We start from the raw sequence: 24403 nt of genomic DNA on the forward strand, positions 1-24403 counted from the left end.
GCTGAGGGATTTGCATATATGCAAATTGCCCAGCTGTCTCCTTTGAGGGCTGGCAGTATAAAAGCCTTCTTCTCCCACAATCCTTTGCTGGTCATAATGGTTTGTTAACACACTCCTTGAGTGTCAGCCTTCCCTGTTGGATTGTTAAAGTTATCTTAGAGTATTTCTGGGGGCTGTATTAGACACCCCTCTAGTTCAGTCAGGTTGTATTATTTGTATTGCCTGTTTTGTCTGTCTAGGGGTGCTAACCAGAGCAGCGGTTGCTACTGGTAGCTCCTTCTGTTTATCTCCTTGGATCGCACTTGCCTCTAGCGGTAGTGGCTGTGGATCCTTCTGATCTGTACTCTTGGAGGGTAAGCTACTGGCTACCTCATCTTGCTGTACTCGGATCGCACTCGCTCTGGCAGAAAGAACAGTGGATCCTGCTAAGCTCAGTTGCTTTACTTGGATCGCACTCGCTCTGGCGGAAAGAGCAGTGGATCCTGCTAGCTCTGTTGCTTTACTTGGATCGCACTCGCTCTGGCGGAAAGAGCAGTGGATCCTGCTAACTCTGTTTCACTACTTGGTTCGCACTCGCTCTGGCGGAAAGAGCAGTGGATCCTGCTAACTCTGTTTCCCTACTTGGTTCGCATTAGCTCTGGCGGAAAGAGCAGTGGATCTTTCCTGTCCTGTCCCTGAACCCGGATCGCACTTGCTCTGGCGGAAGAGCGGTGGATGGTATCTCTCATATTCTTGTTTTCCGTCCGTCTGTCTGTCTTGTCTGATACGAACGCTTGCTGTAGGCTCGGTGAGGTAACCGTTAAGCAAGCACTCGCGTTCTCTGTTTCGTGTGTGTGTGTGTGTCGGTGGTTAGTTAGGGTGGCGTGCTTGTCTCTGTTGCGCTTAACGTGCGGAGACCGCGCTGTAAACGCATTCGCTGTTCCGAATGAGTGCGGTGTTCGTGTTTAGTTAGAGTTTGTTATTTTCCTTATCTTTCTCATTGTAGGATTTGCTGTGCCTTTGCTCTGCTCCTGGGTTTACCTCTGATTAGTCTTGTGTCACCTCTGGCAATCGCCTATTTCGCGATTGCGTTTCTACTCTGTTTCTGTTGTTGTGTGTGCACCGTCGCGGGTTGGCGACTAGATTGGTGCACACACATACATTCTGTCCCTGTGCTCATTCTCATTCACAATCGCTTCTCTTGCGATTGCGTTCTCACTTGGTTTCCTCTGTTGTGTGTTCACCGTCGCAGGTTGGCGACAAGATTGGTGGACATACATACATCCCTTTTCTGTGCTTATTCAGTCTTGTGTCGCTATTAGCAATCGCTATCTCTTGCGATTGCTTTCCCACCTGATCTTCACGGTTGTGTGTTCATCGCCGTGGGTTGGCGACTAGATTGGTGAACACACATTCACCCTGTCGCTGTGCTCTCTCTCTTCAAGGACTATCTTCCCCTGCTCGGTTGCAATTCGGACAATTCCCACCTGGCATCTGTGGCAGTACAGAGGCTTGCTCCTCTGCACTCCACAGCTCCACCTGCTGGTGGGAATTTCCCTCTACTGGTGCTTTGCACCAAAGCTGGGTTCTCTCCTTTCATACGCTTGTGGAGGATTTCCGCCGTGTCAGCGCACGCCTTGTGCGCTGATCACGGAGATAATTCCACAATTGTTACAGTATGACCAGCCAAACCGAAATTCCCAGTGTAGAAGGAATTTCCGATTTGTATGATTTGGTCGAATATGGGTCCTGTATCTTTAACCTCCTTGCCAGTTCAATTCCTCCAGCAAGGAGGCAGCGCAGGAGTTTTTTTTTTTTTAAATCATGTGGCGAGCCGAGGGCTCGCTACATGATAGCCGCTGAGCGGCGGCATCCCCCCACCCTTCGGCGATCAGAGTAAGCAGGAAATCCCGTTCAGAACGGGATTTCCTGCAGGGCTTCCCCGGTCGCCATGGCGACGGGGCGGGATGACGTCACCGACGTCATGGACGTCGGGACGTCATAGGGAATCCCGATCCGCCCCTCAACGCTGCCTGGCACTGATTGGCCAGGCAGCGCAGGGGTCTGGGGCGGGGGGGGGAGCGGCTCAGCGCGGCGGATTGCGGCGGATCGGCGGTGAGCGGCGGCGATCGGAAATTACAAGCAGCTAGCAAAGTGCTAGCTGCTTGTAACAAAAAAAAAATTATGCAAATCGGCCCAGCGGGGCCTGAGCAATCCTCCTGCACAGGTTACCCCGAACTGAGTTCGGGATAACCGGCAAGGAGGTTAAGAGGTTTAAGATACTGGACTCTGAAACCAGAGATGAGTTCATATCAGAATGTTCCAGATTCTTGGCAAATCCTGAATTTCAGGCCACCAACATTTCCACTTGGAGTGTACAGATTGCTTACAATCTTTTCCAAGGGGATCTGTTTGTGTGGGCTGATGAGTATGCCAGACACAAGAATCTGAGACATAACCCTCGCAGGTTTCTGGCTCATGTGTTCTCTCGTAAGCTTGGAATTTCCATGCCATGCTATTTCTATGAGTTTTTTCCTGCAGTGCAAGATGCTGATCAGAATGGTTTATGCCAACACCTCTCAGTCTTTACCATATGCTAATGAGTTGGTGCTTGCACGCCAGTCTGCTGATTCGTCTTTTCAGCCAAAAAGTCTGTTGCCCATAGCAACTACAAATCAGGAGGTTATTTCTGTCAAGTCTGAAATGTGCAAAACCATTCAGGATGACAATCAGTTCAATGTTTCTGTTGCCACTTCAGGTTCTAAGCAGATGCAAGAGAACTGCTTTGATACCTCTCTTGCCTTTAAACAGCAGACATGCAAAGTTGCTAAAAAGGAAAAAACTAAAAACCGCAGGCATCTGAATGGAACACTTCCTATAGATGTTGACAATGATGTTGCATTTTGGTCGTACCAATGGTCTAGCACCATACAAAATAAATGGGATACAGTTGGGAACATCAAACTTGGAGAAGGACTTAGGAGTACTCATCGACAACAAGTTAAATAATCGTACTCAATGCCAAGCCGCTGCAGCTAAAGCGAACACAATTTTGGGATGCATTAAAAGGGAAATAAAAACTCGAGATGCTAGCATAATATTGCCCCTGTTTAACTCTCTAGTAAGGCCACATCTGGAATATGGAATTCAGTTCTGGGCACCACATTACAAAAAAGATATTGCAGTTTTAGAGCAGGTGCAGAGACGAGCTACAAAATTGATACGTGGGATGGAAGGTCTCGCTTACCAAGAAAGGTTAGATAAACTGGGTTTATTTAGTCTAGAGAAAAGACGCCTTAGAGGAGATCTAATTAACATGTATAAATACATTAGAGGGCAATATAATAGCTTGGCGGATGAGCTTTTTGTCCCTAGGCCTTTTCAAAGGACTAGAGGACAAGAGCTGCGCATGGAGGAAAAACGTTTTAGCCATTTATTTAGGAAAGGGTTCTTTACAGTAAGAGTGGTTAAGATGTGGAATGCATTGCCACAGGAAGTCGTTATGGCAAACTCTATACCTGCATTTAAAGGGGGCTTAGATGCTTTCCTTGCGTTGAAAGACATCCATGGCTACAATTACTAGGTTATGCCTAATGATGTTGATCCAGGGATTTTATCTGATTGCCATCTGGGGTCAGGAAGGAATTTTTCCCATTTGGGGCTAATTGGACCATGCCTTGTAAGGGTTTTTTCGCCTTCCTCTAGATCAACAGGGGTATGTGGGGGACGGGCTGGAGTTGTACTTTGTACTGGTTGAACTCGATGGACGTATGTCTTTTTTCAACCAAAATAACTATGTAACTATACAGTGGTGTGAAAAACTATTTGCCCCCTTCCTGATTTCTTATTCTTTTGCATGTTTGTCACACTTAAATGCTTCTTCTCATCAAAAACCGTTAACTATTAGTCAAAGATAACCTAATTGAACACAAAATGCAGTTTTAAATGATGGTTTTTATTATTTAGTGAGAAAAAAAACTCGAAATCTACATGGCCCTCTGTGAAAAAGTGATTGCCCCCCTTGTTAAAAAATAACTTAACTGTGGTTTATCACACCTGAGTTCAATTTCTGTAGTCACCCCCAGGCCTGATTACTGCCACACCTGTTTCAATCAAGAAATCACTTAAATAGGAGCTATCTGACGCAGAGAAATAGACCAAAAGCACCTCAAAAGCTAGACACCACGCCAAGATCCAAAGAAATTCAGGAACAAATGAAAACAAAAGTACTGTAGTTGAGATCTATCAGTCTGGTAAAGGTTATAAAGCCATTTCTAAAGCTTTGGGACTCCAGCGAACCACAGTGAGAGCCATTATCCACAAATGGCAAAAACATGGAACAGTGATGAGCCTTCCCAGGAGTGGCTGGCCGACCAAAATTACTCCAAGAGCGCAGAGAAAACTCATCCGAAAGGCCACAAAAGACCCCAGGACAACATCTAAAGAACTGCAGGCCGCACTTGCCTCAATTGAGGTCAGTGTTCACGACTCCACCATAAGAAAGAGACTGGGCAAAAACGACCTGCATGGCAGATATCCAAGGCGCAAACCACTTTTAAGCAAAAAGAACATTAAGGTTCGTCTCAATTTTGCTAAAAAAACATCTCAATGATTGCCAAGACTTTTGGCAAAATACCGACGAGACAAAAGTTTAACTTTTTGGAAGGTGCGTGTCCCGTTAAATCTGGCGTAGAAGTAACACAGCATTTCAGCAAAAGAACATCATATCAACAGTAAAATATGGTGGTGGTAGTGTGATGGTCTGGGGTTGTTTTGCTGCTTCAGGACCTGGAAGGCTTGCTGTGATAGATGGAACCATGAATTCTACTGTCTACCAAAAAATCCTGAAGGAGAATGTCCGGCCATCTGTTCGTCAACTCAAGCTGAAGCGATCTTGGGTGCTGCAGCAGGACAATGACCCAAAACACACCAGCAAATCCACGTCTGAATGGCTGTAGAAAAACAAAATGAAGACTTTGGAGTGGCCTAGTCAAAGTCCTGACCTGAATCCTATTGAGATGGTGTGGCATGACCTTAAAAAGGCGGTTCATGCTAGAAAACCCTCAAATTAAGCTCAATTACAACAATTCTGCAAAGATTAGTGGGCCAAAATTCCTCCAGAGTGCTGTAAAAGACTTGTTGCAAGTTATCGCAAACGCTTGATTGCAGTTATTGCTGCTAAGGGTGGCCCAACCAGTTATTAGGTTCAGGGGGCAATTTCTTTTTCACACAGGGCCATGTAGGTTTTGAGGTTTTTTTTCTCACTAAATAATAAAAACCATCATTTAAAACTGCATTTTGTGTTCAGTTATGTTATCTTTGACTAATAGTTAATGTTTTTTGATGAGCAGAAACATTTAAGTGTGACAAACATGCAAAAGAATAAGAAATCAGGAAGGGGGCAAATAGTTTTTCACACCACTGTATGTAACTATGTTGCTCAGTCTCAGGGTTTATTACCCCAATCAGAAGCTTTTGTGGATCCTTTAATAGGCAGAATTATTTTCTATATTAAAGGAGTAAGAAAGTCTATGCATGTTCCTGACCCCAACCCTTATGAGTGCTACTTAGATACCGGGTTGTTTGAGCCCCCATTTGCTCCTTGGGATATTGGAGCTTTGGTTGAGGAATTCGAGATTGATTGGAAGGTGTTTTGCGATTTCTATATCGCAGAAAACGCAGAGACGCTAAAGGCTTGTATAAAAACCGTGTTTGATAGATTCTGATGAGTGTGACAAATGTTTTGTGGATCCAGTGATGTATGTGTGGCAGACGATTTTGGATGAGTTGCACACACACCAATCAATTGATTCCAATAAAGAGACATCGTTATCCGATGATTGTTCCTGCCTTTCTGGGGTAATGCATGTGAGTCTAGACATTGTGCGATCTGAAATGAATGAGTTTACCACTGTGGTTGATTCCTGTGCGAATCCTGAAAGATTCTCTCCTGACTGTGTGCAGTCTGAATCGATGCGATGTAATGCCTGTTTCTCAGATGTTCCTGCAGATTGCGATCAACATGAATGTGTCAGTTTTCTCAAAGTTATGTGGGATCCATTCTCATTTAAAAACAGATCTTTAAGATCTTCCATCTATGATCCTGCTATGGGGAAAATTCCTAAACTATGCAGCATCAAATGTAAAATTAATATGTCTAATAAAGTTTCTCCAGTTGTTGTCACAATTTCTTCTGCTAATGAACCTATGTCTCACTCTGTTCACACCTGTAAGGGCCCGTTGCTGGGGACAGTTGCTCCAGGGTTTCTGTCCTGAACGCTTTGCAGTCTGCTCCGCAGATCGCGGAGGTTTGCACCTGGGTCGCACTGACATTTGTGAGTCCTTTTCTTGCTCTGAAGAAAGTTCTGACTCTCCACCCTGTACTCTGGATGAGTCAGTTTTGCCTTGTATAAAATCTGCCTGCAGTGAAACGAAACTCGGAAAGTCAGAATTAGTTTCATTAGATATTCCTGGGTATCCTTGTCCTGATGATGAAATCCAGTCTCAGCTTATGGTAGAACCATTCCTGGGACATCTGCCCTGCCTGCAGGAGGTATTTAATGTTCAGCCCTGTAACATGGATAGTTCAGAATCCTTCTTAGAAAACTTGGAAAATGACACTTCTGAGGTCTTGTTTGATGTTTTGAAGGTTTCCAAGTCCCTCCTGGGGGGTGCAGAACTTCTAGGAGATGCCTTCTGCCCCCCAGATCCAGGTTTTGCCCACTTCAGTAGGCATTGCTGTTGTGCTGACTACCTTTGCAGCTCTTGTGGTGCTTCACTCATGTGTAGTCAAGGACGATATTACAGTCACAGAAATTTCTGAATTTAAGTCCGAGTCTTCTTTTGAAAGACCAGTACCTGTGACCTCTACTCGTGATGATTTTCTGCCCGGTCCTGGTTTTGGTCTTGTCGTATTGGACTCTGAAGTTGGCAGTTCCCCGACATATCCTGAGGTTTCTCCTGTGCTGGTGTACCCCGATGTGCTCTGTGACCCAGAAAGCCCAAGTGTGCCTCGGTTACCAGCATGCTCAGATGCTTCCTCGGTGGAGACATGCTCTGATATTGCCTGCCTGCTTGCATGCCCAGAAGTGGTCCCTGAAAGTCCTGATCTTGATGGGTGTCCTGGTAATTCTGAATCAGGAATAATCATAGGTTCCATAGTGGTTCTTGGTAGTTCTCCATGTGAGCCTGGTGAGCATTCTGGCCTCTTGGGATCTCTGCGGAGCTTCAAATGTTTCTGGGAGATTCCGGGGGAAATTTTGCTTGGTACCCTGGATAGGATCCACAGTGGCTTTTGTGTTGAAAGGGACACTTCGAACAGGTATTGTGGCAGGTTTGGTATTTTCGGACGCTCCCTGGAAGGTGGTGGGTATTGTCTGGAGGGTGTCGATGGCTTCTTCTCTGGTGTTCACAGTCCTGATGGGTGTTATGCTGAGACTGGTAGTACTGATGGGCATGTTTCGGTGGCTTCTGCTTCCGATGAGGTCTGTTTCGGGTGGACTGACTCTGGAATTGGGCCTAGTTGGGCTGTCCCGACCTTCATGAGTCTTCAGTGAGAGTTTTTTGCTGGTGTCAGTTTTGAGAGATGTCTGGAATCCATCTCTAGAGGGGGGTACTGTAATGATCCGCTCAGCTGGCTGCACAGGCAGACAGCTGTTTGACCATTCCTTATGTCTGAGGGATGCAGGTCTCTAGAAAAGAGACCTGGCTTCATCTTGCAACTTTCAGAGTTGCTTTGCTGAGGGATTTGCATACATGCAAATTGCCCAGCTGTCTGCTTTGAGGGCTGGCAGTATAAAAGCCTTCTTCTCCCACAATCCTTTGCTGGTCATAATGGTTTGTTAACACACTCCTTGAGTGTCAGCCTTCCCTGTTGGATTGTTAAAGTTATCTTAGAGTATTTATGGGGGCTGTATTAGACACCCCTCTAGTTCAGTCAGGTTGTATTATTTGTATTGCCTGTTCTGTCTGTCTAGGGGTGCTAACCAGAGCAGCGGTTGCTACTGGTAGCTCCTTCTGTTTATCTGCTTGGATCGCACTTGCCTCTAGCGGTAGTGGCTGTGGATCCTTCTGATCTGTACTCTTGGAGAGTAAGCTGGAGCAGCGGTTGCTACTGGCTACCTCATCTTGCTGTACTCGGATAGCACTCGCTCTGGCAGAAAGAGCAGTGGATCCTGCTAAGCTCAGTTGCTTTACTTGGATCGCACTCGCTCTGGCGGAAAGAGCAGTGGATCCTGCTAGCTCTGTTGCTTTACTTGGATCGCACTCGCTCTGGCGGAAAGAGCAGTGGATCCTGCTAACTCTGTTTCACTACTTGGTTCGCACTCGCTCTGGCGGAAAGAGCAGTGGATCCTGCTAACTCTGTTTCCCTACTTGGTTCGCATTAGCTCTGGCGGAAAGAGCAGTTGATCTTTCCTGTCCTGTCCCTGAACCCGGATCGCACTCGCTCTGGTGGAAGAGCGGTGGATCGTATCTCTCATATTCTTGTTTTCCGTCCGTCTGTCTGTCTTGTCTGATACGAACGCTTGCTGTAGGCTCGGTGAGGTAACCGTTAAGCAAGCGCTCGCGTTCTCTGTTTCGTGTGTGTGTGTGTCGGTGGTTAGTTAGGGTGGCGTGCTTGTCTCTGTTGCGCTTAACGTGCAGAGACCGTGTTTGTTATTTTCCTTATCTTTCTCATTGTATGATTTGCTGTGCCTTTGCTCTGCTCCTGGGTTTACCTCTGATTACTCTTGTGTCACCTCTGGCATTCGCCTCTCTCGCGATTGCGTTTCTACTCTGTTTCTGTTGTTGTGTGTGCACCGTCGCGGGTTGGCGACTAGATTGGTGCACACACATACATTCTGTCCCTGTGCTCATTCTCATTTGCAATCGCTTCTCTTGCGATTGCGTTCTCACTTGGTTTCCTCTGTTGTGTGTTTACCGTCGCAGGTTGGCGACAAGATTGGTGGACATACATACATCCCTTTTCTGTGCTTATTCAGTCTTGCGTCGCTATTAGCAATCGCTATCTCTTGCGATTGCTTTCCCACCTGATCTTCACGGTTGTGTGTTCATCATCGCGGGTTGGCGACTAGATTGGTGAACACACATTCACCCTGTCGCTGTGCTCTCTCTCTTCAAGGACTATCTTCCCCTGCTCGGTTGCAATTCGGACAATTCCCACCTGGCATCTGTGGCAGTACAGAGGCTTGCTCCTCTGCACTCCACAGCTCCACCTGCCGGTGGGAATTTCCCTCTACTGGTGCTTTGCACCAAAGCTGGGTTCTCTCCTTTCATACGCTTGTGGAGGATTTCCGCCGTGTCAGCGCACGCCTTGTGTGCTGATCACGGAGATAATTCCACAATCGTTACAGTAAGCTTGTAAGCTTTCGGCTTATAAAAAGCCTTCATCGGACTTGGTTCCTGACACAATGTGAAAAACACAGCTTATATATACTGACATACAGAGGAGAAACATTATTTAGCAAACATAAATAAATGTAATTAAATGCCTTAACTGTTACTTCAGGAGGATTTCCTGGCTAAATTGATAAGATCAACAGTTTCCTCAACATAACATAAAACAGACTCTGGTGATGGGGGACATCATAAAGTCCAAGTTCAAATTGTAACTAGGCTGATTATATGCACCATTCATTCTAAGCTAAAGAGAATTGTGGCATTTAAAGCCATCTTTCCAACACATGAAAGCAAATAAAATGAATAGTGACAGTAAACACCATCTTGCCAGCATATGAAACAAAGAATTGTGGCATCTAAAACCCCTTGTACCAGCATAAGAATTTAGAGTCCTTGTTTAAACCATCTTCTACAGTTTTGAACCAATGTATAAACTTTGTTTCTTGCGTTAGTCTCATGTTTTCCGATTTGAAACCACCGATTAATACAGTGACGAGAAAATCACTTAACATGTGAACAAAAGTGTGTGGGTATTGGGAGATCAGTATATTTTGTAATATCCTTTTTTCTGCTCTTAATAGTGAATCTGTGGTGTTTCATGCGATCACATAGAGGTTGTCTTGTTTCTCCCACATAAATTCCTTTGGGGCATTTTGCACACATGATCAGGTATACCAGATTAGATGATCACAGGAAAAGGTGCCTTGTACTTTGGATAGATTCCTGTTATGTACCTGGTATTAGTATCCTGTCAGTGGAATAGATGTGTTTACAGGTCCCACACCTTTTCCCTCAGCAGGGGAATGTTCCATTTTGTTCTGGCCCATTTAAATCACTCCTGACAATCATCTGTTTAAGAAGGTGGTTGTCGGAACACTAGTGAGGGGGGGGGGGTCAGGGTATATCTTTCTCAGTCTCTGATCCTTGTGTAGAACAGGATGAAGTTCTTTTGCAATCTTTCTTAAGGTTTTCAGGCGTGGGTTGTAGGTGGGAGATGGCTCTCTTCCTGGTTCTTTGTATGTAGAACAGAGGCACCAGCAGGATAAAAGTCAATAAAATTTTTAAAAATTGCTTGGAGGAAGTGGTGGGCTTGCCTCCCAAAAGCAGACACGAGATCCTGTCTTCATATGAATCAATACGGTTTATTATACGGTACCCCAAAAACAGTGCAACGCGTTTCGCAGGCCCAGCCCACTTCATCAGGCAATAAAAGTGGGGACAAAACAGAATTTCGTCAATAGCAGGTGTAGCGCCTCAGGTTCTGCTTGTACTCCAGGAGTTGAGTCCTAGGGGTGTTGTTAATGAAAGAAAAAACACACAAAAAGCGCTTTGATTATCAGGTATTGCAAGATGCTGCCGTCATATCCAAAACAGGTCTCACCTGGCTGTCAGTAAGTGCCCAGCCAGTAAGCGCATGTGTCCCCCTTAAGATCAGCCAGGGACCAGGCTGGCCAACCCCTCCGCGGATGTCCAAGATGCTGAAGAGTACTGCAAGGCAAGGCCCGGTGGTTGGCAGCAGCTCCGTATGCAGGAGGAAGTCGCTCGCAGCTGGCCAACAGCTACCAGCAGATCGGCGTATGAACATTGTATGTTGTGCCTATCACTTCCGGGTCATCTGAGACGTCATTTAAATGCCAATGAGCTAGGTCTAAACTTTACATAGTAGAACTACAAGGCCCTGCAACTGACTATGGCCTGTATGCAGTCTGTAACCTACACAGACAGATATTAGTAACAGATACGGTAGCAAGCTAAGCACAGCTTATGATAGACAGTGTGCTGGTTTGCTTGCAATATAGATAGAAGCGTATAGTAGAACTACACAGCCCAGCAATGACTGTGGTCTGTATGCAGTGTGACCAGTGACACAAAAACAAATAGAACAATATAAGCCATCAAAAGGACTTTTGATTTGGGGTGCTTTCAGCAATCAGCAATAAACAGAAGCGCCTAGCTAACTGTCCCTGTCTCTGCAGCAATGTCTCTCCCTTCCACTCACTACAGCAGCAGCACCACCAGACTGAGAACATGGCCGGTGCTGCTGCATTTTTATAGGGAGGGCGGGGGTCCGTGGGAGAGTGGAGCCTGATTGGCTGCCATGTGTCAAAGTTTAGCCCAATGACGAGGCATAGGGAGCAGATTGAACCACCCTATCTGTTCGCTACCTGCGAAACGAGAACAGCTCTAAGCTGGACTACTGCCATGCCCTCTATGTAGGCCTTCCAAATAAAGGAAAGGTGGGGGGAAAGGCTGCGCATCCCTAAACACATGTTGCAATTGAATGGTTAATCGCACAGGCATACACCGCCTCTGCCAGACTGAAAAATGCATGCCCTGCATCCAAGACAAGTGCTAACATTTATTAAACTAGGAGTTTAATATATGGTTATGCATGGTTTGCATGCAAAGTATATTATATTAGACACTTGCTCTATATTATACTAGACACTTGTTCTTCCAAATAAAGACCTACACTACCTGCAGCTAGTACAGAACGTGCAAGACTGTTAACAAGACAACCCTGCCATTGTCACATAACTGCAATCCTTTGCTCACTAAACTGGCTACCGATAAATTTGAGAATTCTTTTCCAAATTGGCATGCTAACATTCAAATCCCTACACGACCTAGGCCCTGGTTACCTGAATGATTTGTCAAAGCTTCCACAACTTCATATATAAATGATCTAATAACTTGACAACTTCCCCCAGAGTCCAACTAAAACCTTCGGAGCCAGAGCTTTCCGTCATGCTGCCCCTTCCTTTTGGAACACTTTGCCACACCCAATCAAAGCAGCCCCAGCCCTGGACAGATTTAAATAAAAACTGAAAGGCCACCTGGGCCCATATGCAATTTAATTTTTCACCTGACTTTTCTCCTAGGTGATATTTTGAAACTTTTCAATACATTGATTTTAAACCAGTAGCAAGCAAAGAAATGCTCAAAATAATTTTGATAGTACTTTTTGATACTTTTTCCATTGCAAAGTGCTAAAGTGTTATTTTAAATGAAAGATGTTTTTTTTTCCTCCTAGGAGAAAACTCAGGTGAAAAAGTGAATTGCATATTGCCCCTGGTATTTATGACTTTTACCCCTGTACACATCCCTGTGTACTGATTTGAGACCAGCATACACACTTTGGGTCCTCAGGGAGAAAAACACATTACACATTTTTTGTTGCTGTATTATTTGAGTTTACAGGTTGAGAGAAAAAAATTCACAATGCATTACACAGTACAGAAAAAGTTTACTTAATTGTTTATCTGTGTAACTGTACTCTCACCTTCAATATAATTGGAGAGCCTGGCTTTTGCAGAAGAATGCCTGTAGCACTAAGGAGTTCAAATGTTGGGTTAGGGTAATAGATGAATTTTGTAGCATTAAAGATTAGTAATGGCTGCACATTATTGAAGATAAATCCAAATTCATCTGGTCTCTCCACAGCATCAAACCCAGAGCGATACTCTGAGGTGAGGGCTGGAGCCCAGCATGTCAGACTTGTGGCATTTACTAGCTTACACACCTGGTGAGAAAGATAATACAATTATTGTCAAAGTTCTAAAAAAATAGGTAAAACACATGTACAGGAACTGGACAAGAATAGGTAATGTGAACAAAAAAGTTTTAGCAAAAAGAGTATTAAAAAGTATTCATAATCTACAGGATCTTCTCAAAAAAATAGCATATTGTGATAAAGTTCATTATTTTCTGTAATGTACTGATAAACACAACTGAAGTAGTTCAAGCCTTTTTATTGTTTTAATATTGATGATTTTGGCATACAGCTCATGAAAACCCAAAATTCCTATCTCAAAAAATTAGCATATTTCATCCAACCAATAAAAGAAAAGTGTTTTTAAAACAAAAAAAGTCAACCTTCAAATAATTATGTTCAGTTATGCACTCAATACTTGGTCAGGAATCCTTTTGCAGAAATGACTGCTTCAATGCGGCGTGGCATGGAGGCAATCAGCCTGTGGCACTGCGCAGGTGTTATGGAGGCCCAGGATGCCAAAATCAAACAAACAAACAAACACAGAACATTTATATTGCGCTTTTCTCCTGGCGGACTCAAAGCGCCAGAGCTGCAGCCAATAGGATGCGCTCTATAGGCGGTAGCAGTGGTGCCCAAGATCTCCTACTGAATAGGTGCTGGCTTACTGAACAGGCAGAGCCGAGATTCGAACCCTGGTCTCCTGTGTCAGAGGCAGCGCCCTTAACCATTACACTATCCATCAATATTAAAACAATAAAAGGCTTGAACTACTTCAGTTGTGTGTAATGAATCTAAAATATATAAAAGTCTAATGTTTATCAGTACATTACAGAAAATAATGAACTTTATCACAATATGCTAATTTTTTGAGAAGATCCTGTACTTGTAGCAAAAGATACAGGGAAGACAGCATCACTGTTTATCACTGCAGATTTGGGCATCTTTCACACAGACAGCCGAAATGCACTTCCCAGGTAGTTCAGTGTTCCGTCAATCACAATTCAGGTGCAATTAAAATGCGTTTGCAACGTGTGTGCTTGACACACAATGAGGTTACCTGGCGGCAGAGTACTGTGGCATGTCACATCTGAGAATAGCTGCGGCCACCCTCAGACATAACTCCATAGGGGGAGGGCACGTGAAGTCTGTCAGCTGCCCGTCTGAAAGAGGCATTAGAGCACAAATCATGACTATAGTCTTCCATTACATAACATGTATATTAGATTAAAAAATCACTTAAAGGAATACTGTAGGGTGGTCGGGGGAAAATGAGTTGAACTTACCCGGGGCTTCTAATAGTCCCCCGCAGACATCCTGTGCCCGCGCAGCCGCTCACCGATGCTCCGGCCCCGCCTCCGGTTCACTTCTGGAATTTCAGACTTTAAAGTCAGAAAACCACTGCGCCTGCGTTGCCGTGTCCTCGCTCCTACTGATGTCACCAGGAGCGTACTGCACACGCACAGACCATACTGGGCCTGCATAGTACACTCCTGGTGACATCAGCGGGAGCGAGGACACAGCAACGCAGGCGCAGTGGTTTTCAGACTTTAAAGTCTGAAATTCCAGAAGTGAACCGGAGGCGGGGCCGGAGCATTGGTGAGCGGCTGCGCGGGCGCAGGATGTCTGCGGGGGACCATTAGAAGCCCCGGGTAACTTCAACTCATTTTCCCCCGACCCCCCTACAGTATCCCTTTAAAGAAGTAGCTAAGTATGCATATCTGGTAGTCTTCTTCAACCTCCCCTCCCCTTATCACCTCACCATGATCAGATGCAGTGTCAATCTGTTACAGCTTGCCACTTCCGTTAAAAGTCAACAGGGGTCATCTGCCATTTTCTTTGTTACACATTTTGCTACACATGCTAGGGGGCAGCAGTGGCGTCCCTACCATAGAGCGCAGGGGGGCGGGGCACACCGGGTGACAGACACCCAGGGGGGTGTCGCAGCGACCCCCCACAGCAGCACAGCAGGAGGGGGAAGCAGGGCTAGAAGGAGGGGCTGTGGAGGCAGCGGTGGGGAGGGGGGAAATATCCCCCCCCCTCCCTCACCTGGGACTCCTCCTTCTGCCTCTCTCTCCCCCTCCAGAAATTAGCAGCGACAAGTGCGGGGCGGCCGGAGGCGTATGGACAATTACTCACCTGATTTCCGCGTTCCAAGCGTGGAGCGCAGCGTCATGACGTTACAGGTCTCCGTCTTCAATGCCGCCCACTGTGCTTCCTGATTAGCGGAAGCACAGTATTCGGCATTGGAGGTGGAGACCTGTAACGTCATGACGCTGCCAGCGCTTGGAACGCGGAAATCAGGTGAGTAATTATCTTTACACCTCCGGCCGCCCCGCACTTGTCGCCGCTATGCTGGAGAGGGGAGAGAGAGGCAGAAGGAGGGGTCCCAGGTGAGGGACCCCTCCACAGCCCCTCCATCTAGCCCTGCTTCCTACTCCTGGGGCACATACATTGGGGGCAACTATACTAGCCATACTGGGGGCAACTATACTAGCCATACTGGGGGCAACTATACTAGCCATACTGGGGGCAACTATACTAGCCATACTGGGGGCAACTATACTAGCTTACTGGGGGCAACTATACTAGCCATACTGGGGGCAACTATACTAGCTTACTGGGGGCAACTATACTAGCTTACTGGGGGCAACTATACTAGCCATACTGGGGGCAACTATACTAGCTTACTGGGGGCAACTATACTAGCTTACTGGGGGCAACTATACTAGCTATGCTGGGGGCAACTATACTTACTGGGGGCAACTATACTAGCTTACTGGGGGCAACTATACTAGCTATAATGGGGGCAACTATACTTACTGGGGGCAACTATACTAGCCATACTGGGGGCAACTATACTAGCCATACTGGGGGCAACTATACTAGCCATACTGGGGGCAACTATACTAGCCATACTGGGGGCAACTATACTAGCTTACTGGGGGCAACTATACTAGCCATACTGGGGGCAACTATACTAGCTATACTGGGGACAACTATACTTACTGGGGGCAACTATACTAGCCATACTGGGGGCAACTATACTAGCCATACTGGGGGCAACTATACTAGCTTACTGGGGGCAACTATACTAGCTATACTGGGGACAACTATACTTACTGGGGGCAACTATACTAGCTATACTGGGGGAAACTAAACTATACTAGCTATACTGGGGGCAACTAAACTATACTAGCTATACTGGGGGCAACTATACTGGCTGGGGCAACTATACTGGCTGGGGCAACTAAACTAGCTATACTGGGGGCAGCTATCCTGGCTGGGGGCAACTATACTAGCTATACTGGCTGGGGCAACTATACTAGCTATACTGGGGGCAGCTATCCTGGCTGGGGGCAACTATACTAGCTATACTGGCTGGGGGTCAACTATACTAACTGTACTGGCTGGGGGCAACTATACTAGCTATACTGTCTGGGGGCAACTATACTAGCTATACTGGCTGGGGGCGACCATACTAGCTATACTGGGGCAACTATACTAACTATACTGGGGCAACTATACTAACTATACTGGGGCAACTATACTAGCTATACTGTGGGCAACTGTACTAGCTATACTGGGGGCAACTATACTAGCTATACTGGGGCAACTATATTACCTACACTAAGGGCAGCTATACTAGCTATATTGGGGGCAACTATACTAGCTATACTGGGGCAATGGCAGCGACATTCTCCAAGCACCCCTAAAGCACCCCCCAGCGTGAACTGACTTTCGGCGTCTAATAGACGCTGTGTCAGTTCACTGACAGCAGCAGCCCACAGCTGCGGCAGAGCAGGGCTAGCTGGCTGGCTGCAGAGGATTGTGGGAGCTGCGCCGGACGGAGGCCGGGACAGGAGGTCTGCTGCTGCTTCAGGTGAGTAAATGTTTTTTTAAATTTATATTAGCAGGTGTATTGACTGTTCTGGCCAGGTCTGCTACATGATTGAAGTGTTTTCTGGGCATGTCTGCCACATGATTGCATGTATTTTCTGGTCAAATTATCCACATGATTGCATGTATTTTCTGGTCAAATCTGCCGACATGATTGCATGTATTTTCTGGCCAGGTCTGCTACATGATTGAAGTGTTTTCTGGCCAGGTTTGCTACGTGATTGTATGCATTTTCTGGTCAGGTCTGCTACATGATTGAAGTAGTTTCTGGCCAGGTCTGCCACGATTGCATGTATTTTCTGGTCAAATCTTCCACATGATTGCATGTATTTTCTGGGCAAATCTGCCGCCATGATTGCATGTATTTTCTGGGCAAATCTGCCACCATGATTGCATGTATTTTCTGGGCAAATCTGCCGCCATGATTGCATGTATTTTCTAGGCAAATCTACCGCCATGATTGCATTTATTTTCTGGGCAAATGTACTCACTTTACGTGTATTTTCTTGAGAAAACCTGCACAATTATGTGAATTTTCTGGGAAAAGGCTCACCAAAATTTGGGCCCACTGTCTTTGCGTTGCACTTTTAAAGGGAACCCGAGGTGAGAATAATATTGAGGCTGCCATATTTATCTCCTTTTAAGCAATGCCAGTTGCCTGGCTGCCATGCTGGTCCTCTGCCTCTAATTCTTTCAACCATAGATCCTGAACAAGCATGCAGCAGGTCAGGGGTTTCTGACAATATTGTCAGAACTGACGAGATTAGTTGCATGCTTGTTTCTGGTGTAATTCAGTTCACTACTGCAGCCAAATAGATCAGCAGGGCTCCCTATTGTTTAAAAGGAAATAAATATGGCAGCCTCCATATCACTCTCATCCCGGGTTCACTTTAAATTAGTTAGCTCCGCCCTCATCTGGTCATGGCCATGCCCATTTTTCACCGCAGTGCGCTTCGCGCGCCGTAGGTTATAGCCACACCCATTTTTTTTTTGGGGGGGGGTGTCTTTTAATACCCAGCACCGGGTGTCAAATGCCCTAGGTATGCCACTGGGGGGCAGGGCTTCCTATGACCACAGAGATAAACAACTATGATGTCAGAAGCCCTCTCACCCTGGCCTGTGGAAAATACTATATCAAAAGACGTACATTCGAAGATCCGGCAGCACCTTGTAAATGTAAATATGTTCCTTTATTTAAGAAAAACTGAGAGGATAAGCTATTAGCAACAGATACTGTATCGGAGTTGACCCTCCTTTCTCAAACTTTGCTGACTCTTTCTATTTTTTGTGCAGGTCTTACCAGCACTGCCACACACTGAAAATACACTAGTGATGCGTCTAACAGTGTGAATTGCATGGCAATATTTAAAAATGTAATTTAAAAAAAATCATAAAAAATCATAAAGCTTTAGGGCAGCATTCACACTCGCCTGTTCGTTTTCTCTGTGCATTTCTCTGTCATTATAGCTTGTGTAATCATGGCTGTTTTTGCACGAAAACTCAAATTTTTGTGCAAAAACGCTAGCGCGACCGTGATAACAGTTATCATGGCTTTGTGAATCAAGCCCCCTGTGCGTTAGCATGTGGAAAAACAAGTGTATTTTTTCACAGTAGCTAATGTAATTGATAGTAAAAACACATGGGGCTTGATTCATTAAAGGGAACCTAAACTGAGAAGGATATGGATTTTTCCTTTTAATATAATACCAGTTGCCTGACTCTCCTGCTAATCCTGTGTCTCTAATCATTTTAGCCACAGCCCCTGAACAAGCATGCAGATCAGGTGCTCTGACTTAAAGGAATACTATCGATGTATGCATTTATTTTTAAATGCTGTATGTTGTAGCACACATTAGGGCAAGTACTAGGAGCCATTTGATTCCTCACACAGCTGTTCCTCTCAGCTGTAAAATCCTCCGTCAGTTTTGGCGTCAGTGTTGGATACAAAATGTATCTAATACTGAGGGCTCCCAGAGGGCTAGACCATGTCTCTGCAAAGGGGAGATGCTATCAACTCCTCCGTTTATAGTTTAATTATCACCTTGCTGAAAGAATCTTGTTGATGTGGTGGTAAGGGGTTAAAGATTCTAGCAATGTGTGTTTATTATCTTTGCTTCTCTTGACTGATAAAGATACTAATAATGCTAATTGTAGACAGTGGTCTGCCCCTCTCAGCAGCTTGTAAAGTGGATGCAGCCTGGAGTGAATCACCTCAGGCAGCCAGTCTGAGTGTAAACACAATAGCTAGTTATATTCCAGCAATATTCCAGCTCATTTAGTTACCTGTTACCACCTCAGATCAGCCTATTCCTCCTCATGTCTGCTGCCTGCTGTGAGTGACACAGTGAAATATATGTGTGAGCTGTGTGACAGAGTAACCAAGCAGCTCAGGGTGACCCAAACTACTATAAGCTGTGTGAGAAATGAATTTTTAAGCAGGGATAGTGAGAGAGAGACCTGGGTGAATAAATAAAGTGCCCCTAGCACTAGTAGTAATGTGTACACTAATATAGAGTATTAAAAAAAAAAGTCGTTTCAATCGATAGTACTCCTTTAAGTCAGACTGGATTAGCTGCATGCTTGTTTCAGGTGTGTGATTCAACCACTGCTGCAGTCAAAGAGTTCAGCAGGACTGACAAGCAACTGGTATTGTTTAAAAGGAAACATCCATATCCCTCTCAGTTTAGGTTCCCTTTTAGCAGGACTGCTTAATTAGCACCCCTAAGGCTACGTTTCCACTGTAGCGTTACATTTTCACCTGCAAAAAATCGTATAAGATTTTTCTGATTGGTGAAAATTCGCATGCAAATTTGTACGCGTTTTTAATGCAAATTTCCGTACGCGAAAATTCGCATTAGTTAAATATACATAATCTGCCTAGTAACAGCTTAGTCATGATTGCTGACAACTTCCTGTAACCATGGATTTACTGAAAATTTTCATGCAAATAACGCTAAAATTCGCATTGCCTATACAAAGCATTGTACGCGAATCGTACGCGATGTCCGAAAATATGATGCAGGGCCTCAGATTTTTTCACGCGTACGAAAATTCGCATAGAGTGGAAACGGCTGCATTGACTAACATTAGTTTTAAAATCTATGCAAATTTTCTGAGCAGAAAAACTGACACAAAACGCACAAGTGGAAACCCAGCCTTAATGTGAAGGTGAAGGAGCGCTCGCTGCTATGTAAGGAGCATGCCTTCCTTAGATAGGAGTGTGACTTACTATACATAGTAACTATCGTTACTATGTATAGGAAGGCACGCTCCTTACATAGTAGCGAGCACTGCTATGTAAGGCATGCATAGTGGCCACTCCTTCACATTAAGGTGCGCTACTTTAGCAGTGCAGCTTAAATAATCAAGCCCACAGTGCTGTACTGCTGTAATTTTTTTTCTGTGTGCGAAAAACGTTGTAGCTTTTATACTTACAAGGTTTAAAGGGAACCAGAGAGGAATACAATGTAAAAATAGAAAAAGGCTTTTATACATACCTGGGGTTTCTTCCAGCCCCATAAGCCAGGATCGCTCCCACGTCGCCATCCTCCGCTTCCTCTATCGCCGCTACCGGGTCTCGTCACTTCCGGCGGACGAGGCCAAATGTCCGCATCACAGGGGCTCCCTCCATATCCTTACGCATGCGGCTGCGCAGTAGGCAGCCACAAGCATAAGTGTATGGAGGGAGTCCCTGTGATGCCACAATTGGCAGCGTCCGCCAGCCGACTGGCCAACTGGCGGTAATGACGGGACCCGGTACCGGCGGATCCAGGCAGCGGAGGACGGCGGAGTGGGAGCAATCCGTGCGTATGGTGCTGGAGGAAGCCCCAGGTCTGTATAAAACTTTTTTTTTAATCCTCTCTGGTTCTCTTTAAGTATCGGTCATATACAGTATGTCTGGTATTGAGAACCTCTCTCGTTAATATTCTAGGCAATGATATTTAGCTTGATGAAGCCATTGTGTATGTTCATGGAATGTGTTACCCTAGTGCAAATATATTTTCTGTTTACCTCATATCCATGTCATCCTTGCGGTAAGCTACTTCTTATCTTTAATTTTTAAATTTTGAGGATTTCAATGTATTTTAACCTTCTTGGGCACCTCTTCCCCACGTTGTGTTTGTTACCCTCCTGAGGAGGGTGGCCTGCCAGCTGTTCACAGCAGACAGTTCCCAGTCTGTGGTTTATCAAGGTTATGACCGAAGTACAGTGGTGGAAAGCAGTAAAAAAGGGTGCATATGGCTAATGGACAAAAAGGGCACCGCCATTGACTGCAATGCAAAATATCGGCTATTGGACGCCCGACAAGAAATTGGGGCATCCGAGAAATAGTGGTTGCAGGGATCATGTTAACAAACGTTTTCGTTTACAGAATAAGGTTTATTACAAATATCGTTTACAAATTCGTTTTGACTTTGTGTTTTACTTATTTTAGCGGTTTTACATTTCGCTTATAGGAGGTTTTACTTATTTTTTCATTTTTAAATTCGCTTTCAGGACTGTAACAAGTAAATTTTCGTTTACATTTATTTTATCAGTTTAAAATTCGTTTTAATACGTATAATGCTTAACCACTTCACAACTGAGGGGTTTTACCCCTTGACCACCAGAGCAATTTTCACCTTTCAGCGCTCCTTCCATTCATTCGTCTATAACTTTATCATTACTTATCACAATGAAATGAACTATATCTTGTTTTTTTTTGTCACCAATTAGGCTTTCTTTAGGTGGGACATTATGCCAAGAATTATTTTATTCTAAATGTGTTTTAATGGGAAAATAGGAAAAAATGTGGGACAAAATGTATTATTTTTCAGTTTTTGGCCTTTATAGTTTTTAAATAATGCATGCTACTGTAATTAAAACCCATGAAATTTATTTGCCCTTTTGTTCCGGTTATAAAACCATTTAAATTATGTCCCTATCACAATGTTTGGTGCCAATATTTTAATTAGAAATAAAGGTGCGGGGCGCATGCGCGGCGCGCTGAGAGGAGGACGCACCTAGATGTAGCTCCGGCCGGACGGAGTTATTAATGCCGCTTACCGGGGATTAGAAGCCTCTATATAGTTACATAGTTACATAGTTATTTTGGTTGAAAAAAGACATACGTCCATCGAGTTCAACCAGTACAAAGTACAACTCCAGCCTGCTCCCTCACATATCCCGGTTGATCCAGAGGAAGGCGAAAAAACCCTTACAAGGCATGGTCCAATTAGCCCCAAAAGGGAAAAATTCCTTCCCGACTCCAGATGGCAATCAGATAAAATCCCTGGATCAACATCATTCTGCCTTACCTAGGAATTGTAGCCATGGATGTCATTCAACTCAAGGAAAGCATCTAAGCCCCCTTTAAATGCAGGTATAGAGTTTGCCATAACGACTTCCTGTGGCAATGCATTCCACATCTTAATCACTCTTACTGTAAAGAACCCTTTCCTAAATAAATGGCTAAAACGTTTTTTCCTCCATGCGCAGATCATGTCCTCTAGTCCTTTGAGAAGGCCTAGGGACAAAAAGCTCATCCGCCAAGCTATTATATTGCCCTCTGATGTATTTATACATGTTAATTAGATCTCCTCTAAGGCGTCTTTTCTCTAGACTAAATAAACCCAGTTTATCTAACCTTTCTTGGTAAGCGAGACCGTCCATCCCACGTATCAATTTTGTTGCTCGTCTCTGCACCTGCTCTAAAACTGCAATATCTTTTTTGTAATGTGGTGCCCAGAACTGAATTCCATATTCCAGATGTGGCCTTACTAGAGAGTTAAACAGGGGCAATATTATGCTCGCATCTCAAGTCTTTATTTCCCTTTTAATGCATCCCAAAATTTTGTTAGCTTTAGCTGCAGCGGCTTGGCATTGAGTACGATTATTTAACTTGTTGTCGATGAGTACTCCTAAGTCCTTCTCCAAGTTTGATATCCCCAACTGTCTCCCATTTATTTTGTATGGTGCTAGACCATTGGTACGACCAAAATGCATGACTTTACATTTTTCAACATTGAATTTCATCTGCCATTTATGTGCCCATATAGCCATCCTATCCAGATCCTGTTGCAATATGACACTATCTTCCTGAGAGTTAATGATTCTGCACAATTTTGTATCATCTGCAAAAATGGCAACATTGCTCACTACTGCATCCACTAGGTCATTAATAAATAAATTGAAGAGCACTGGACCCAGTACAGACCCCTGTGGTACCCCACTGCTAACAGTCTCCCATTTTGAGTATGATCCATTGACCACAACTCTTTGTTTTCTGTCCATTAGCCAGTTCCCTATCCAAGCACACAGACTCTTCCTCAGTCCTTGCATCCCCAACTTTTGCACCAGACTTTTGGGGGGAACAGTGTCGAAGGCCTTAGCAAAGTCCAAGTATATCACATCTACAGCATTCCCAATATCCATATTAGCATTCACTACCTCATAAAAGCTGAGCATGTTAGTCAAACAGGACCTGTCTTTAGTAAACCCATGTTGATGCTGAGAAATAAGATTATTTTCTACTATGAAGTCATGTATAGTATCTCTTAGTAACCCCTCAAATAGTTTGCATACAACTGATGTTAAGCTTACAGGTCTATAATTTCCTGGATCAGATTTTTTATGGGAAAATCGCCACTTTTTCTATAGAACCCCCGAGAGAAACTATCTGTGCATGCCATCGAAGCGCCGGCAACCCGTTATCCCGAAGCAGTAGCTAGTACGTGACTACTTTCTTCGCACACGAGACTCAGCCATGCAGTCTCAAGATGGCCGCAGCTCTCCCACTGGCTCACAAGGATCCGTAGCTGACTCGGGCCCAGACTGGACAACTTCCAGGCCAGAGAGACACCGGGGCCTCACAAAACAGGACCTTGAAGACAGTTTGGACAATATGTACACTAGACTGGCAAGTAAGTTTCAATCAGAGCTGCATAAACTTGAATCATCACTGACACACGAGATTACTTTACTTGGGGAACGTACGGACCGGCTTGAATCAAAGCATGACGCACTTTTAAAAGTGCATAATGAGCTTCAAAAAGACCACGATCTTATGAAAGAAACAGTCACTGCCCTGCAATCTCAAGTGGAGGACTTAGATAATCGAAACCGCCGCAATAACCTTCGGGTTAGGGGCCTGCCTGAAACATATACAGAGTTAGAAAAGCATGTCTCCGCTATATTTCTAACATTGGTTCCTGACGCACAAGATGGAGCTTTCACCTGTGATAGAATTCATAGAGCCCTTAGAACGCAACCAAGTCCGGAGCAACCACCAAGGGATATAGTGTTATGCCTAAAGGACTTTCTTATCAAAGAGCGGATCCTGAAGGAATCGAGAGAGGCAACCTCACTGGAATATGAAAGGCACCGAATTTCAATATATCAGGATATCTCTCCAGTGACTCTGGAAAAACTATGAAAAATGAAGGACAATACAGCAGTCCTGCAAAAAGCCAATATAAAATATAGATGGGGCTTCCCATTTCGCCTGGTGGTACAACAAAATGGGGTTATCTACTCTGCTATCATACCTAAAGAAGGTCACCGCCTTTTGTCTAAATTAGGCCTGGAACCGCCGACACTGCCACCTACTCCAGCTAAAAGCAGCAGGCGACCCCTCTCTCCAATATGGACACC

The 24403-nt window shown here is 44.8% G+C and overlaps 1 protein-coding gene across 13 annotated transcripts in view; it reads right to left on the bottom strand.

The window, feature by feature from the left end:
* Positions 1-24403, bottom strand: part of PLXNA2 (plexin A2) — a 3799727-nt gene that overhangs the window by 1913346 nt on the left and 1861978 nt on the right. For all 13 annotated transcript variants that reach the window (XM_068269767.1, XM_068269773.1, XM_068269774.1 and 10 more), the window contains one exon: positions 12662-12901. In XM_068269767.1, the coding sequence (XP_068125868.1) occupies positions 12662-12901 (240 nt within the window). The remainder of the gene's footprint in view (positions 1-12661; positions 12902-24403) is intronic.

The sequence above is a fragment of the Hyperolius riggenbachi genome, chromosome 2 (genome assembly GCF_040937935.1).
Source record: "Hyperolius riggenbachi isolate aHypRig1 chromosome 2, aHypRig1.pri, whole genome shotgun sequence".
NCBI classification, from domain to species: domain Eukaryota; kingdom Metazoa; phylum Chordata; class Amphibia; order Anura; family Hyperoliidae; genus Hyperolius; species Hyperolius riggenbachi.